This window comes from Aphelocoma coerulescens, chromosome 13 (genome assembly GCF_041296385.1).
Source record: "Aphelocoma coerulescens isolate FSJ_1873_10779 chromosome 13, UR_Acoe_1.0, whole genome shotgun sequence".
Classification (NCBI taxonomy): Eukaryota; Metazoa; Chordata; class Aves; order Passeriformes; family Corvidae; genus Aphelocoma; species Aphelocoma coerulescens.
The window spans coordinates 11,312,476-11,327,908 of NC_091027.1; the positions used below are offsets into that span (position 1 = coordinate 11,312,476).

General features: G+C 48.5%; 1 protein-coding gene across 1 annotated transcript; it reads left to right on the forward strand.

Moving 5' to 3' along the window:
- Nucleotides 1-12,721: 12,721 nt before the first annotated feature.
- Nucleotides 12,722-14,867, forward strand: IL4 (interleukin 4). Its single transcript, XM_069029290.1, has 4 exons — nt 12,722-12,865; nt 13,075-13,122; nt 14,479-14,610; nt 14,772-14,867. The coding sequence occupies exons 1-4, from the start codon at nt 12,722-12,724 to the stop codon at nt 14,865-14,867; spliced, it is 420 nt and encodes a 139-aa protein (XP_068885391.1).
- The last annotated feature ends 566 nt before the right edge of the window (nt 14,868-15,433 follow it).

Genomic DNA, 15,433 nt, shown 5'->3' on the forward strand with positions numbered 1-15,433 from the left:
ATTTTTGCCTTATCAGCCTTTCCCAAGTTTATGCTCACACATACTTTGACATTAAACATTTTGTCAGAACATAGGGAAAACACAGGAAATGTAGTGGGAAACCAACCTCTCCTATATCAAATAAATTAAAATGATAAAAAATAACCCACTGAATAATTTGAATAATCCATAGGCCCCTTGACAGCCAAAAGCATGGAAAAGAGACTCTGCCAGGCCCATGGTTTTCATGTGGACTAGAAAACAAAAAACAGGCTTATGTAAAGTAAGTGTAGGAGAAACTTCAAACGCTTTCATGATATTCTGCTGTTGATGGGTACCTTGGGACAGTGAGGGCAAAAATAGGCCTGACTGCCCCAGCCATGGCGGTGCTGCCACCTCTCCCATGCCCACCGGAAGCAGCAGCAGATGGGTACAGTCAGCTGCCCCCAGCGCCACGTCAAGGGGATCCCTGCTCTGCCACAGCTTCCTGCCCTGTCACACAGGGACAACCACCACCCACGGCGGGAGGGCTGGAGGGGAGGGTGGCACAGGAGCAGAACATCCCAGGAGAGGTGTTCTTGCCCCTACGTGATGCTACACAAAGTGCAGAACCAAGCGGAGATGTTCTATGGCAAACAAGGCACAGATTTATTGCTGTAATTCACTGGGCAGGTGGCAAAGTGGTGAAAAAAGTTTTTGTCTACTTCCCATTTTGGGTGGAGTGGGGGTGGATTTTCAGCAGGGAAATCACAGCACCTGTCTTCCAGACAGCAATCCATGCACACACCTCACAGAAACAGGCACACACTCAGATACATGATGGCTAAAAGCCAAAAATAACAGCTGCAAAATAACAATATCAAGTCAGCGGAATTGCCGTAGGTTCATAAGCTGAGATTCAGGCAGTTGCCTTGGATGGTAATTGCAAAGCCACTTGTCTGAGGGCACCAAACACCAACTCTGCCTGTTGGCCTGGAAGGGTTGATTGGGTGCAAATCCCTTCCAAGAAATTTGGTCTGGTTGCAGCCTCAGTTCTGGCAAATGCTTTTGGAGCCAGGGATCTACAGGAGATGGAGGGCTTTAGCATGCACCACTCAGGTAAGAGACTTTCCTTCCACCTCTGTGCCACAACATCCATTTCTTCAGTACCATGATGTATTTTTGCTTTATCTACACTAAGCAAGGTGCCAACTACTTTCACTAGGAAGAAAACCCAGAGACCTCCAAGACACACCTGTCTGAACATTTTGTTTCTAATTGGAATTAACATTAGTAATAGAAAACCAATACTTCAATTTTCTGATGCTTCCTTCAGTATTATTTCTGCAGTATAACTCTGCTGCCTGTTTACAGACTGCTGCATAACACCTGCCCCAAAGTACTTCCGATTTGCAAACTTCAGAGAAGAATAATTTTTAAATTTTTTTTAATAAAAACTGCTTTATGGCCTGCCTGAAGTAAAAAACTGACTTACTTAACTCACTACTCCCAGGTGCAACTTCTCCATGTAGCTTCCTCCTACATGCCATGTTTTAGGCAAAGAGCTTTTACGTGCCATAGAATTACATTAAAAAACACAAGCAGATGAGATTATCTACAAATAAACACCACAAACCAAAGCAATAAATATAGATGATGCTTTCAAAAGCTTAATCATTTGCTGTCTCCCTGCAACTTTGCATTTAAATGTCACAGCAAGTATCATCTCATCTATTTCAGTATGACAGGGTTTGCTGCCCCTGGGCAATCTGCCAGGAGCCAGCATTTACTCTCGGCCTACTGCAAGACTACACCTTTGGGGAACGCCACACAATTTGCAAATTCTCCTTCATCTGGCTCCATCCTTTGTGTAATTTGATCTACGCAGGAAAAGTAAATTGCTGGAACTGTAGTGCACCCTTCTCTCCAGCTGCAGCAGCTGAAGGAGGCAGGAAGGTTCCAGCACTGCCAGCCCTGCACAAGGGAGAACTCACTGTTTACAAAGCCAATAAACCCAACCACTGATTCAAGAGATACTACATGTGCTGATGCTACACTTTATGCTGTGACCCACATTTGGGTTTTTTCAGCTTATAAAATGTTTTATTTAATTACTCTGCTAAGTAAGGATCAGCACACATGAGAGAATGGCCTGGAAGATGTGTTGGTGGCTTCTCCATGAGGATTTCATAGAAGGCAATGCTGGAATAGTGTTGGAAATGAGAAAATGGTTAGTAGGGTCATCCAAAATCAGGCCCTCAAGGACAAACTGAAGTTATTTGTATCACCTCAGTTAAAGCATCTGCTGGACCTTCTGAGTTCTGACATTGTTTCTTAATGCCATGATCCTATCCTGTCCCTCCAAAAATTCTCCACCTGCCACAGGGATGAATTTGGTTGCTAAAGCAAAGGTGGGAAGGTGACTCAGTTGCTTGCCTCCCTTCACTCAAACTGCCAGGGAGAGGGAGCTGAGCATGAGGAGACTGCAGGGAAAGGAAAGGCACCCAAGAGAAGGAGGTGCCCTCCTTGCCAGCCATGCCATCCTCTTCCCATCCTGAGCCAGGGATGGCTAAAGCAGCTGGGCGGGAACATTCCCACCCCTCCTGCCTGCCAACTGCCACTGGGATGGCCCAGTACGAAGGTGAGGCTACTGTCTGTTTAACTGGGGAGGCACAAATTCAGCCTGGCTAAAATTATGGAAATTATTCCCCCATTCCCTACAGAGCCAGGTTAGAGAAGGGGATGCTGCCCCAGGGAGCTGTAGCCCCTGGATATCTGACAGCCATTGGTCATACCTATTTCTTTCCTCTGATTTCCATCAATTCCATCCATGTCCCCCAGTGTCATCCCATGCTGGTCATGGCCATGGCTGCAGCCAACCCCTCTGCTCTTCATTTGTGTGTGGTGATTGTGGCATCCAACCTTGGCTTTGCTGCTGGAAAAAAAAAAAAAAAGAAAGAAAAAATCCATGGCTTTGGGTACAGAACAAAGCAAAATTTCTGGGTTTGGTTTCTGGGTCTCTTCAGATGACTTCTCTGTTTTCTGGTGTCATCATCAGAGATGCAGCTGTGGAAAGGCTCAACCAATGCTGGCCCAACATGCACCATCACCCCCTGGTCTCTCCTCCACATGGGGGCAAGAGGAGCACAATGTACCTAAAATAACCACCTGGATAATTTCTCTGAATTGGTTGGGACCTACCTGGGGTGGCTTGAATCAAGCATGAAGAGCATGGGGTGGCAAGGCAGGGTGGGGGAAGACCTCTGGGACCCCTCTGTATTCTGCCCCTGGCCACAGCTGGACATACACAGCAAAAAACAGCAAAGCAAAACCATCTCTTCTATGACAAGGAGACTCAGTTCAGGCTAGACTCACATACGTGGGGTTCTGTGTCTACCTTGATCAGCAGCACTGGGTTCATGGTCGTGGTGTCCCAGCACCCCAGTCCCTTTGGGAAGGACAGCTTGACTGACCAACACTCTTGGAAGGAGCTGTTTTGGTTCCCTGCAGCTCCCATGCTCCTGGTGGGTCTGATCCCCTCTCACATGAGCCTCCCCCAGTGCTGTTTCTCAGAACAGGGCTCCACCTTCTAGGTATCATTTTCTACCCCCACAATGCAAATTTATACATGTGAGCTTTTCCCATCAGCAGGTTCATGTTGCAATATCAATAGTTTGGGGAAGAATTTTATCTGCCTTTGAGGGAGGTGACATACGCTCTCCCATGCATGGTTTGCAGAGTCGGGTAATCCAAATCATGGGAACACTCTCCATAGCCTTCCATAGCCCTGTGATCCCACTGGGACACTGCACCAGGGCACAGTGATGGGACCTTTCCTGGGGTCATGGTGCATCCTGCTCCAGCAGTTTGGCTCAAGGGAGCCAGGGACACTGGCTTTGGGACAGGTGGACATGACAAGCTCTGCACTGTGCAGCCCTGGATATACACCAGGCCCTCCACCTGAAGTGATGGGAACACTACAGGGTCCCACCTGCCTCTGAACCAGCCTCTCAAATTCACAGGAAATTCAATGACTGGGAACTGTCACCATCTTTTTTTCAGGAAAACAAATTTTTTCAGGCTAGTACAGGAACAAATGGTGAGTGCTGCAGTCCAGTCCTGCCACTGCAACCTTAGGCCAATGGTCATCCCACAGAGAACAGTGAAGTGTGAAGAGGTTAATTTGAAATATGAAGTTCAGGCTTCCTCAGGCTCCCTCAGGCTCTGTGGCACCTTGACTTGACTGAAATTTTGGACATTAAAAAAAAAAGATTTAAATTTAAATGTTTCTACATTTTCTAAATTCATTTAACAATTTGCACTATTTATAAGCCTCCAAGCAGGTACCAGCTGAAGTTGGGCTTCCCTGGACAGGGTTTGCCCCAGCTGGGACAGCAGAGCCACAAGGTGCTGCTTGACCTGTGCATGCAGGAGGATGTAGCAAAAGTCATTTAAGAGTCTGGAGAAGAAATTAACCATTTTGTCAAGTCAACTTTTTTTGCCACAAAATTTCTGCTGACAAGACCAGCCATAGTGGGAAATAACTATGGGTTTGTGTCTGTTCTCCTGCTCAAGAATATGGTGGTTTGAATCCCTGAACTATTGTTGATTCTCTGATGTCCCCTTGGAAGGTGTGAGAGGGACAATGTGGCATGGCATGGGATGGTGTGGAATGCCAAGCTGAGCACTACAGGAGCCGTCGTCCCACAATGGGATTTGTGGTACACAGCTAAGTCCTGGTTGAAACTAAATACCCACATGCCAGAAAACACCCTCAGCTATTTCTTCCTTTACAAACATGAGCACTTTTATTTTGTTTTTGTATATGTTTAACATCTTGATAAAAGTTTTGAGGTTTTCTTTTCCTTCAAATCTTTGACAACTTCAGCTTACTGGGGCTGCTGTTATTATGGCCAAAGGACATGAATTTTTCTGGCACACAGTTCAGCTCTTCCTCTCCAACAGCATCCCTGTGCCAGGCCCTTCCCTGAAGCGCTGCCATTGCCCATGATCCCCCTTTCTGCTGGTGGTGGCCGAGCTGCAGCACCGGGCACTGAGGTCCCAGCATGGCCCAGGGACACTACTAGGAAAAGGAGCCTTGCAGGAGGAGAGGTCCAGGTACCTGCTGGCGTCATGTCATCCTCCATGAGACACCAGCACCCAGGGCAGGAGCCTGGCAGGCATCCAGCCATGCACATTCTAGAGGTGGTCCTTCTGCATAACTGTTTGTTTTTTCCATTGTGGAGACCAGGAAAGCACCAATGGATATTTCTCTGCTTTGACTTTACTCAAGCCTTGCAACGTGCTTGGTTTGGTCCTGCACATGTCCATGGTTTTCCACATGCAGCACATTACAAACATGCTCGATAGTAAATAGATCCTTGAACATCAAAAAGAAAATCTCATCTTCTCGTCCCAGTATCTCCTTATCTATCAGTTAGGTGATTAAAATCTGCATGTATATATAGAATAATAGATAACGTTATTCAACGTATAGAGAAGTCTTTGCCACCATTACGTAATGCCCTTCTTTGGGGTGTCTCACTTCCCACTGCATCCTCTGCTGCACAGGAAGACACCTATATTTGGCAGTAGCAATGGAGACGCAGGTCCTTTTTCACACTATAAAAATTGTGCTGTCTCAAGCAAAGGCAGAGAGGCCCTGGCCATCCAGCCCAGCCAGCACAGGACGTGCTCAGACAGCGGTGACAGGATGCTCCCCTCACTGAAGACAACTTTCACTCTCCTCTCCCTGCTCCAGCTCATCTCTTCCAGAGCCATGACTCCATCTCCCCAGCAAATACTGAAGGAAGTCATCCTCCTGATCCAACAGCTCAACTCAGGAGTGCAGGTAAATGCTGCTACACCTCTTGGCTTTGCTTTGCTTAGTCGTTATTGATGATGATGATGTTCTTCAGTGTCCAAGGCCAGGCACCGGCACCACCACCACAGGTGCCTGCTTGGGTGGCAGGAGCCCTTCCCACTGGCTCAATCCACTCCATCCCACCTCCTGCTTGGGGCACCCTGGCCCGTTTCAGCCTAGACTTTGTGGGATCAGCACTTGAGTTGGTGGTACAAGCAGCTTCTGGGGTCAGGTCAGATGAAGTTTTCCGCCTGATGTTAGGTACAGCAGAAAAAAAGTCCTGAGGAACAAGAAAACCCTCTGTGTCAGGGGGACAGAGGCAGCTCGGGGATGTGGACATGGTGGTCTGGGCAGTGTGAGCTGCCAGGGGGTCCCTGCTCTACTCACACTGAGCACACAGGGACTCTCCTGCACCTTCCCACACAAGTGCTGTGCAAACCCAGGTCCTGTGCCCAGGAGCCTGTTTGGAAACAATTTGCTGAAAGATGGATCTCAGTGCTGGCAGCACCAAGGGTGCATCCACACCATGGCCTGCTGGAGAGGGTTGGAGACACAGTGCCCCTTCGTGGCAGAGGGATGATGGTCTTATAATGACAGTCTCATCATCATGACTCTCCCTTGTGTTGCCTCTCCAGGTCCCCTGCAATGACACCCGAGTGGCACAGGTCACCTTCATGGATCGAAAGGTAACCACCTATGCAGAGATATGCAGAAAATGCATTTATCATAAATCCACACATAGCCAGGGCCTCCTCCCCATGGGGGACAGCACCTGTAGCTGAGGTAGCTTTATTAGTCACTGAAGGGCTGCTCAGTGCCAGTTGGTGGGGCAAGTGTATGGCTGGATGCTGGCTGTGCCTGAGCACCTGCCTCCATCCCACATCTCTGTCCCCCAGTTCCCCCCAGCCCCAGCCATGGGGCACAGCCCAGGGCCCAGGTCACTGCTGTAACATGAAAGCAGGTTAGGAAGTCACTGTGGAACCTCCTGCTAGTCCTGGACACCTGAATAAGCAGCTTCAACTTAATTCAGCTACATGGTTCTAATCATTCCCCTCTGTGTTCCCCAGCTGCCGGACCAGGAGCTGCTGTGCCAGGCAGACATGGCACTCACCAAAGTCACCAGGTGCAAGGAAATCTATGAGCCACTCATCACCAACCTGAAGCGCCTGCATGGCAAGAAGGTAAGCAGGGGCTGCACCTCCCCCCCTCGTGCTGTGCTCCGCGGCTCTGGCCCCATGGTGCCTGTGCCCCCACACCAAGGGTACCACAGGGCTGATCAGATTTTGCTCTCTTGAATGGGGCCAGAGCTGGGCATTGCAAACCTGCAAGTGATTCAGGACAATCTGCCTCTATCTATCAGTCCCCACCAGCCCCAGGCCCCCCAGCCCAGTGGTCATGGGGGTCACACTGCTGGGCACAGAGGCCAGATGCTTCTTCTGAGCAAAGGACAATTCCTGAGATCCCGGGCCAGTATCCTCACCACTCTGAGTTATTTGCTGAATTATTTATGTGGCAACGGAGGCAAACAAAGCATCCGTCTGGGCTGGGAGCCTAGCTACCCACCGCCGCAGCAGCTAAATCGTGCTGCCAGCTCTAAGGTATTTACACTTTTCCTTCCCCAGAACTGCTTCCTGAGAGATGAAAATGAGATCTACCTGCGCCACTTCTTGCCAGCGCTGGGGAACTTCACCCAGGGGATGTACAGGCGCAGGGGCTCGTCGGCTACACAGTAAGACAGGCACGGCTGCCAGCCCCGAGCCCCGGGATCTCATTGCTGATAGCTCTAAAATAGGTTTTGTGGAGTGGTTTTGTTTTGTTTCGGTTTTTTTTCTCTTTTTGCTCCCCGTTTCGTGCAGTTCCTCAGTCCTGCTCCAGCCCTCCTAAACCCAACCAATCCTCACAGTCTGTCCCAGAGGGTACGCCGGGCACCTGGGGTCCTCAGCTGCGATGGGAAATGTCCCCTGCACGGCAGGCACCTAACATCTCCCAGACTTTCCGTCCGAGTGCTGTTAGATATTACTCAACCTTAGCAGAAGCGGTCTCGTTTGGACAAGGCTGCCCTTAACTCTTCCTTGCAGCCCTGCGGCTCATCCAGCTGGGATGCAACAACCCTTCTCTCTCCCCGGGAGGAGGGATGCGGGAGGATTTGCCGAGCCGGGAGGAGCAGAGCATCCTGGAGAGCATCCTGGACCAGCTGCTGAGGAGCCTGAGCTCTTAACTCATTCATCTGCTCCTGCAGCACCTACAAAACCAAAAACATATTATCTGCTTCCTGTTCCCCTTAGTGACAGGAGGTTTCTTCACAATCATCTTCTCTTCCTAAAGAGATCAAAATCTAGGCTGAAATGGTGAATTTTTTACTGATGTGCTACTACAGCAGCTGAGGGGAAGGCCGACTTCTGGGAGCAGAGCTGGGGAAGTGCAGCATTCGAGAGCAAAAGATGGGAGGGGAAACGGGTCAGAGGGGGCTGGAATTGTTACTGCAATTACAGTGTGTCTCTTCTATTGTCAGTGGCTTTTAAATTATTAATAGTGAAGACAGGAGAGTCTGTAGGATAACTTTGAATCTAATGGGTGCTCACTGGCATCATATTTCTGAAGTTTATTTATTATTATATGTTATTTAAATAACTTATTTTTATAGTGTGTAATCTAAATATTCAAGACCAAAAAGTCCTCGCTGTTGAAAGTTTTTCTTTGCTTGGGACCCAAAATAAAAATGAAAAGCCAATATTCAAGTGGTTTATTTTGAAATTACATGGTAATTCTGTGGAATACAATCATATTTAAAATACTGCTACCTCACTTTAGGGAACTCTTACTGTCTGACTGCCTTTGCACAACAACGAATGAACATGTGCTGATTTGTAATTTATTGTTCTTCTCTCTATTTAAAATATTTGTATTACGAGAGTTAATATATTCAAATTACCATGTATTTGAATGTCTTCATTTTATTATTTTGTTCATATCAACTATGCACTGATGTTATTGAAGTGTCCCAGGGCTTAAGCAATAAACGACTGAGTATAAGAGCTCTTGGTGCCCATGCTTTATGCTGTCAATTCCCTCTTACCTTCAGCAGTTCATGTCAAGCATTGGTGGTGCTGCCTCCTTGGTCAGCACAGGGGACTGGGTTGAAGAATGCTGGCATTTTTCGGGCAATGTACAGTAAATGTACCCACTCTGCCACTGAGAGCAAGGCCTTGAGAAAGGAAAAGGCACCAAAGAACCCGCCTGGCTTGGGGCTTAGGAAATTGGTGAAAGGAAGGAGTGGAGGAGGAAAGGTGAGAGCCTTTGTTTGGGAAGCAGCCATGGGCATGGGGCCATGGTGGAGGGGGGTGTTGGGGTGCAGGCTGTGGTCTGGGGGCAGTGGGGGCTGGAATGGGAGCCAGCAGGAGCTGAAGTGGAGCTGCAGGCAGGGGAAGGCTTGTCCAATGGGAGAGAGAAGGGATGGGGCTGGCTTATGGACCAGAACACATGTAGGAAACAAATCCACAAATTAACTGCTGGAAATTGTTATACATGCTCTGTTGGAGTGAAAGCTCCTCTGGACTCAGGCCCAGAAGGAAGCCAAAGCACAGGGGTTGAATTAAAACCTTTGGATAAGCTGAGATACATGAAGCCACACCAAAGTGAAATAGAAAAATAGATTTTTTAACTTTTAGTAGAAATATATGCTAAGTGCCTTAAACATTAAAAAGCTGTAGCAGAGACCTGAAACACAGTTCTTGCTGCAGCAGTGTTACCTTTTCACAGAATTCTTTACTTTAGACAAAATATAGATAGAATTATATTGTTCACATTTTTTAGATAGAGGGTTCACATAAACAATAAGAGCTGATAGAAACTGTATACGCAAATCTGTGTAATACCTATGTAACACTTGTGTAAGATTTACAATTGTTAGAATTACACCAGGATAGGTTAAGAAAAGGAAAACTAGAATCGTGTATTATTCTTATTGGTCAGTTAGCAAATATAATCCACACTTCTGTAAGAAAAAATATAGAGTATAGAGCATAGAGAGTATAGAGCATATAGAGCATATAGAAGAAGAAGCTGGTTTTTGCCTGCTGTTTACTGTTGCTGCTTGCCTTTATCATGAACCCCCTTCGAACTCTGCCTTCAAGAAACCTATGAGACTATGAAATAAAGAACTTAGCAGAACAGCAGCTTCTTACCCTGGTCCAAGAAGGAAGGGTACCCCATCAAAATCTCAACAATGCTCTAAATGCATGTAATAGGGGCTCAACTGCAGTCTTGGGATTTGCCCTGGATAAATCCTAGCAGTATTAGCACCAGGCATGGCAGCAGCAGATATTCATGAGAACAGAACATGGACAATACCCTCAGGCACATGGTGTGACCCTTGGGGATGATGCTGTACAGGGCCAGGAGCTGGACTCAATGACCCTTGTGGGTCCCTTCCAACCCAGCTTATTCTGTAGTTCTGTGATTCTCTGATTCCATGATCCCTGCTGCCATAAGCTGCCAGTCACCACAGGTGGGGTGTGACACCTAGGCAAACCCTCATGGTCCTGTCTCAGTGGCTGTCCTGGAATCACTCTGGTTCAGGACAAAGAGGGGAGAGCTGAGCTGGTGGCTGTGACTTTTGGTAGAGCCCAGGCTCAGTGGCCAAAGGGATGTTGGTGCTTGAGATCCTGGGCAGGATCCTTGTGGGATGGGAGATGCTCCAAATCACAGAGCCCAAGGGGCTCCAAGAGGAGGAAAACTGAGGACACATCTCTGAATCAAGCACCTTTCTTTGGTAGGGAAATGGGGCAGGTTCATCCCTGGATGGTGGCTGGGATGAAGGCACAGCCAGGGCTCCAGAAACACGGGAGATCCCACTGGGGCTGTAGCTGTCCCTTCAGTGAGTGATGGGGCCATCACTGCCATTAGCTCCATCCCAGCCTTGGGAAAGGACATGGGAATCTTTTCATTCACTGTTGTGTTGGACTGTTGACCCTGGATTGATGTCACAGTCCCAACACAGCCCCCCTGTCACCCTCAGCTGGGCAGTGGGGAGAAAACATAACAAAAGGCTTGTGAGTCAGAACAAGGAAAAAACACTCAGCAATTACTGTCATAGGCAAAACAGATTCAACTTGGGGGAAAATTAATTTCATTATTTAATTAATTCAATTTATTGTCAATCAAATCAGAGTAGGATAATGAGAAATAAAAACTAAATCTTAGAACACCTTAACCCCACCCATCCCCTCCTCCCAGGCTTAACTTTGTTCCTGATTTTCTCTCCCTTCTCTTCCCTTCTCTGCAGTTGTGTAGGGTTTTTCCCCAGGGCACTGCCATTGTTGACAATGTGCTGGGCCTCATCCAGCAGCAGGTTCCTCTTGGAGCAACTGGCATTGACTCCATCAGGCATTGGGAAATCTTCCAGCATTTTCTCACAGAACCCAGCCTTGTAGCTCCTCACTATCAAAACCTTGCCATGCAAACCCAACACAGCTGGTGACTTTCTCATCACAGAGTGATGCAGTTTTCCACCATGATTCAACCTGAGTAGAGAAAGGTTAAATTTTTCTGTGATTTGAGCATTTTCTCTTCACTGATTCCAGTTTTAGAGCTTTCCACCATGATCACTGGGGAAATCCCTGTGTCTGCAGGGTGGAGCTACTACCTCCATCCACCCTCCTCTCTCTCCTACCTTCTCCAGCATCACTTTTAAGCAGGAATCCTACCACCACCACTCATCCCAGACCACTGGGACAGCTCTGGGCATGCTGATGAGGACCCACCATCCTTGAAGGCCATGGATGCAGTCACACAGGCAGAGCATGCTCCCTTATCTGCTCTCCATTACAGGGAGGTAGGAAACAGCCCAGCTCTCCACTGGCAGATCCCTCACAAAGGTCTTTCTGAGTCAGTGACTTCACCTAACTTCATCTGGGGCATCTCAGACCCAGACAAACAAAATTACTCTCAGTCTGGCTACTCCCGGATTCATCAAGTGCTCTCAAGTTGTTATCTGGTGGCAAGTTGCTGTTTGAGTTAGAAAAATCCCTATTAGTTATTACAAAACTCCAAAGTTTCCCAGCTCAGCATTTCTCAGTGCCATTTCCTGTGGGGCTGGCAGAGCCCATTGCCTGAAAACTCAAGCTGATGTTCCCCAAGCAGGGCAGGATGGACAGAGCAGCCTCCAGCTCCCCCAAATGCTGGAACAGGGCCACAAAGCCCCAGTTTCCCAGCATCGACACAGCAGGACTGTGCCCACACCAGATCTCTGCCCACAACCCTGCAGAATGCCACACTGGTTTGGGGATCCTGTTTGGCCAGGAGGGGCCCCATCTCTCCACAGACCCCCCGAGGTGATGCCCTGCTCCTGCCCAGGTTTGTCCCCCCATGGCTCTGCCATACTTTCTGTTCCTCCCCAGGTTAAGAAACTCAGGGACGGAAATCTGTGTGCAGATGAAGGATGCTTTACATGATCTGAAGATATTCAAATGAAACACGATAGAAGAACTTGCAGGATACTCAAAGGAAAATAAAAAGAAAACTGTTGTTATTGGAGTGGGTTACCCAGTTTAGCTACTTCCAATTCACGGTGTAGAGAAAGCCTTGAGATATGGAGAAATGGAGAATCCCCAAATCAGGCAGCTTATATACTGTATGTGACCTGACTCCTGCCACTGTCATCTTACAGCGGAAATTTCATAATGCAAGATCAGAAGAAAATTTTGACTTGCACAAAAAAAGACCTGTTGCTCTCCTAATTGGGAGCAACTTTGGAAAGTGCAGATAAGGGAAAAATAAGTTTTTCCTTCTGGTTCAGCAATTTTACAGTAATAAATTGAGGTGCTTCCTCCAGAGAAGCACACACAGGTACAGATCACAATCCAGAGACTAAGAGCTGAAGGGGTCCAGCCAAAGCAGGCCATGAGCATCCTGGTCCAGGTCCTGCTCACCTTCCTGGCACTGTCAGCCTGCCTGGGTGACGTGGTCACTCCATGGAAACACAGACTACAGGCCAACATGCTGAAGGAGAGCATCAGGCTGTTGGACCAGCTCCAACAGATGGAGGTAGGGCTGGTCGGTATTTTATCCACTGATGGGAGGGACAGACCATTTAACCAGGCTTGGAGGGAGCAATGCTGAGTCAGAGGCAGGTGATGAGCATGGGGTTCACAGGGCTCCTAGGGCCTGGCGGGTGGATGGACGTGTGCATGTGTCAGGATGGATCCGTGTTGTCTGGAGCCTGATTGCTCCTCTTCCTTTGTGTCTTGGTAAAGGTTTCCTGTAACAAAATGAACGTGACAAATATTTTTGCAGATGAGAAGGTAAGAAAAAAAACCAACCATATAGCCCTGATGGGTACTGGGAGAGGATGCGGGGGGCCAGAGGAAAGCACAGGGCAGTGGCAGGCAGGTGGGAAGACCGGGATCCTGCATGTCCTGGTATGGTGCTGTGGAGGAGCAAGGAGCCCACTGTGAGCCCCCAGCACAAATGTTGGACTGCCCAGCTGGTTCTCACCACTCCCGGTGCCCTGCACACGTGCCCCCACCTTCCCACACCCATGTCCACCTCCAGCCAAAGCAGCATTGGTGGCTTTTGGCCACCCTGGGGACAGGGAGATGCTGGAGGATGGGCAGGGATGGGCACCTGTGCTTGGGCAGCAAACAGAGGTTTCATCTTTTCAGAAAGGAAGAGAGGAAATCTCCCTTTGCCTTGGAGTGCTGTCACCAGCTCAGGCACCTACACATGCCTGTTGCATGGCATCTCAAGCACTGGGTAGACACACTATCCCTTTTTAGCCCCTTATCTGGGGGAAGGCTCTACAGTTAGCACAAGATTTAATAGCAGATAATAAGACCTTTCTGCTCTGAAAACTGCTGCCTCAGCCAAGCTCCCCAGCCCCTGAGTTCCTGCTTTCACAGAAAGCCCATGCTCTCACCTCATGCCACACTGGGTGTCATCTGAGGCATCTGAGGCATGCAGTGGCCTTCCCTGGTGGGCTGGGGCTCAGCACCCCTCAGGGGATCCCCACACCCCTTCCGCCACAGGGAGCAGCTGTGGTAGTGAGAAGAGATGCCTGAGATGCTGCACAGCCCCACACTCACAGCTGCCCAGCTCACAGGGATGGGCTGGTCACTTGTTTGACGTGAAAGCTGAGAAAGAGCAGGCAGCACTGGGAACATCCACCGGGGAAGAAAGTCATATAGGTTTTTTTATTGCCAGCAGCAACTCACTCCTCATCTTCCATGTGTCTCTGCTATAGGACTTCTCAAGCCCCTAATGAAGGCAAACTTTTCCCAGGTACTTTTGTTATTCCTGTAGCACCTCTGCCTGCTCAAACCAGCTTCACTCCCAGGGAACCTGCATGGAGCATCTCCACAGGGTCCCACATCCACACCTGCAGCAGAAGCACAATGCTCCATCACAGGTGTGCTCGCTGCTGTGCCACACTGCCACAGCTTCTGCCGGGGGTTGGTTACTCCTCACCAGGAAAGGGATGGGAGCAGCATCAGGTGTGCACAGATGGAGCCAGGAAGCTTCATGAAGGCTTTGGCACCTCAATCCACAATTTTCACCTATCCTTTAGAACAGAAATATTTTATTTGTTGTGTTTTAATCTGCTGCTCAAAAGCCATGAGCATACAAAAGAGTTTTAAAAAAAGTCATGTGCCTTTTCCCAGAGAGGTAACAATATGGAGATCTTATGCAAAGCTGCCACAATTGCTCGGGAGAGCCAGAGCTGTCACAGGTACCTCGAGGGCATTTACCACAACTTGCTCAGCCTGGTTTGGGGGACCAGAGCAGGGCACAAGGTGAGGCACAATTCCCCCTGCACGGCCCACAGCCCTCAAGCTTCTCCCTCGGTCACCATTTTTGTTTTACTCTCCCACCACTGTTAGCAGCCCAGCCCAGGCTGCAGAACCCAATCCTGCCCCAGCAAGCTTCCTAACAGCCTCTTTTCCCATTCCAGAAGCCATGTCCTGTGGCAGCAGGCAGCACCACCTCACTAAAGAATTTCCTCAAGCAATTACACCAAGTCCTCCAAGAAGAGTATAAGAGTCGGAAGTGAAAAACCACTTCTTTTGTTTTTAAACTATGAGCCTATTTTTCAAAGATTATTTATAATAATTCTTTAAATAAATGTATTTTTGGACTAAATGCACTGGCATTACATAGGATGTTACACAAGGCAACAGTTAAGAGAGTTACAAGTTTACGGGACAAGGGCGGTGTGGCTAGGAGTTGCCAATCAATCTGTCCTGCTATGGCATTAAGCTCATGTTAACATGAGGAACAGAAGTCTAAGCAGAAGGAAAAGCCCAAGAGAAGGCAGAGGAGAGAAGCCGGGCCACAAATGGGGCATGCTCCTGAAAGCTAGGAACTCAAAAGTACATGCTCGAGCTGCAAAGGGAGAAGCCAGGTCTGGAGCTAAGCAAGTTCTCTCCTCACTTTACTTAAAGCCTATATTACTATATATATATATATGGCACAGCCCGTTGTGGCCCAGGAGTGAAGAGGCCAGGAATGTGCAGGGTTTGGTTCATGTATCAGCTGAGTCACAGGACTCTGGGGAGCTGCAGAGGCTGCAGACCACGGAAAACCTGGTACCTACGAGCTGAGCAGGCTGGGGGGCCA

What these genes read in the sequence shown, in the direction of transcription:
- IL4 (XM_069029290.1), top strand. Translation starts at nt 12,722, where the DNA reads ATGAGCATCCTGGTCCAGGTCCTGCTCACCTTCCTGGCACTGTCAGCC. An exon ending in ACCAGCTCCAACAGATGGAG is followed by an intron (nt 12,866 to 13,074) that starts GTAGGGCTGGTC and finishes GTCTTGGTAAAG; the next exon opens with GTTTCCTGTAACAAAATGAA. An exon ending in GGACCAGAGCAGGGCACAAG is followed by an intron (nt 14,611 to 14,771) that starts GTGAGGCACAAT and finishes CCATTCCAGAAG; the next exon opens with CCATGTCCTGTGGCAGCAGG.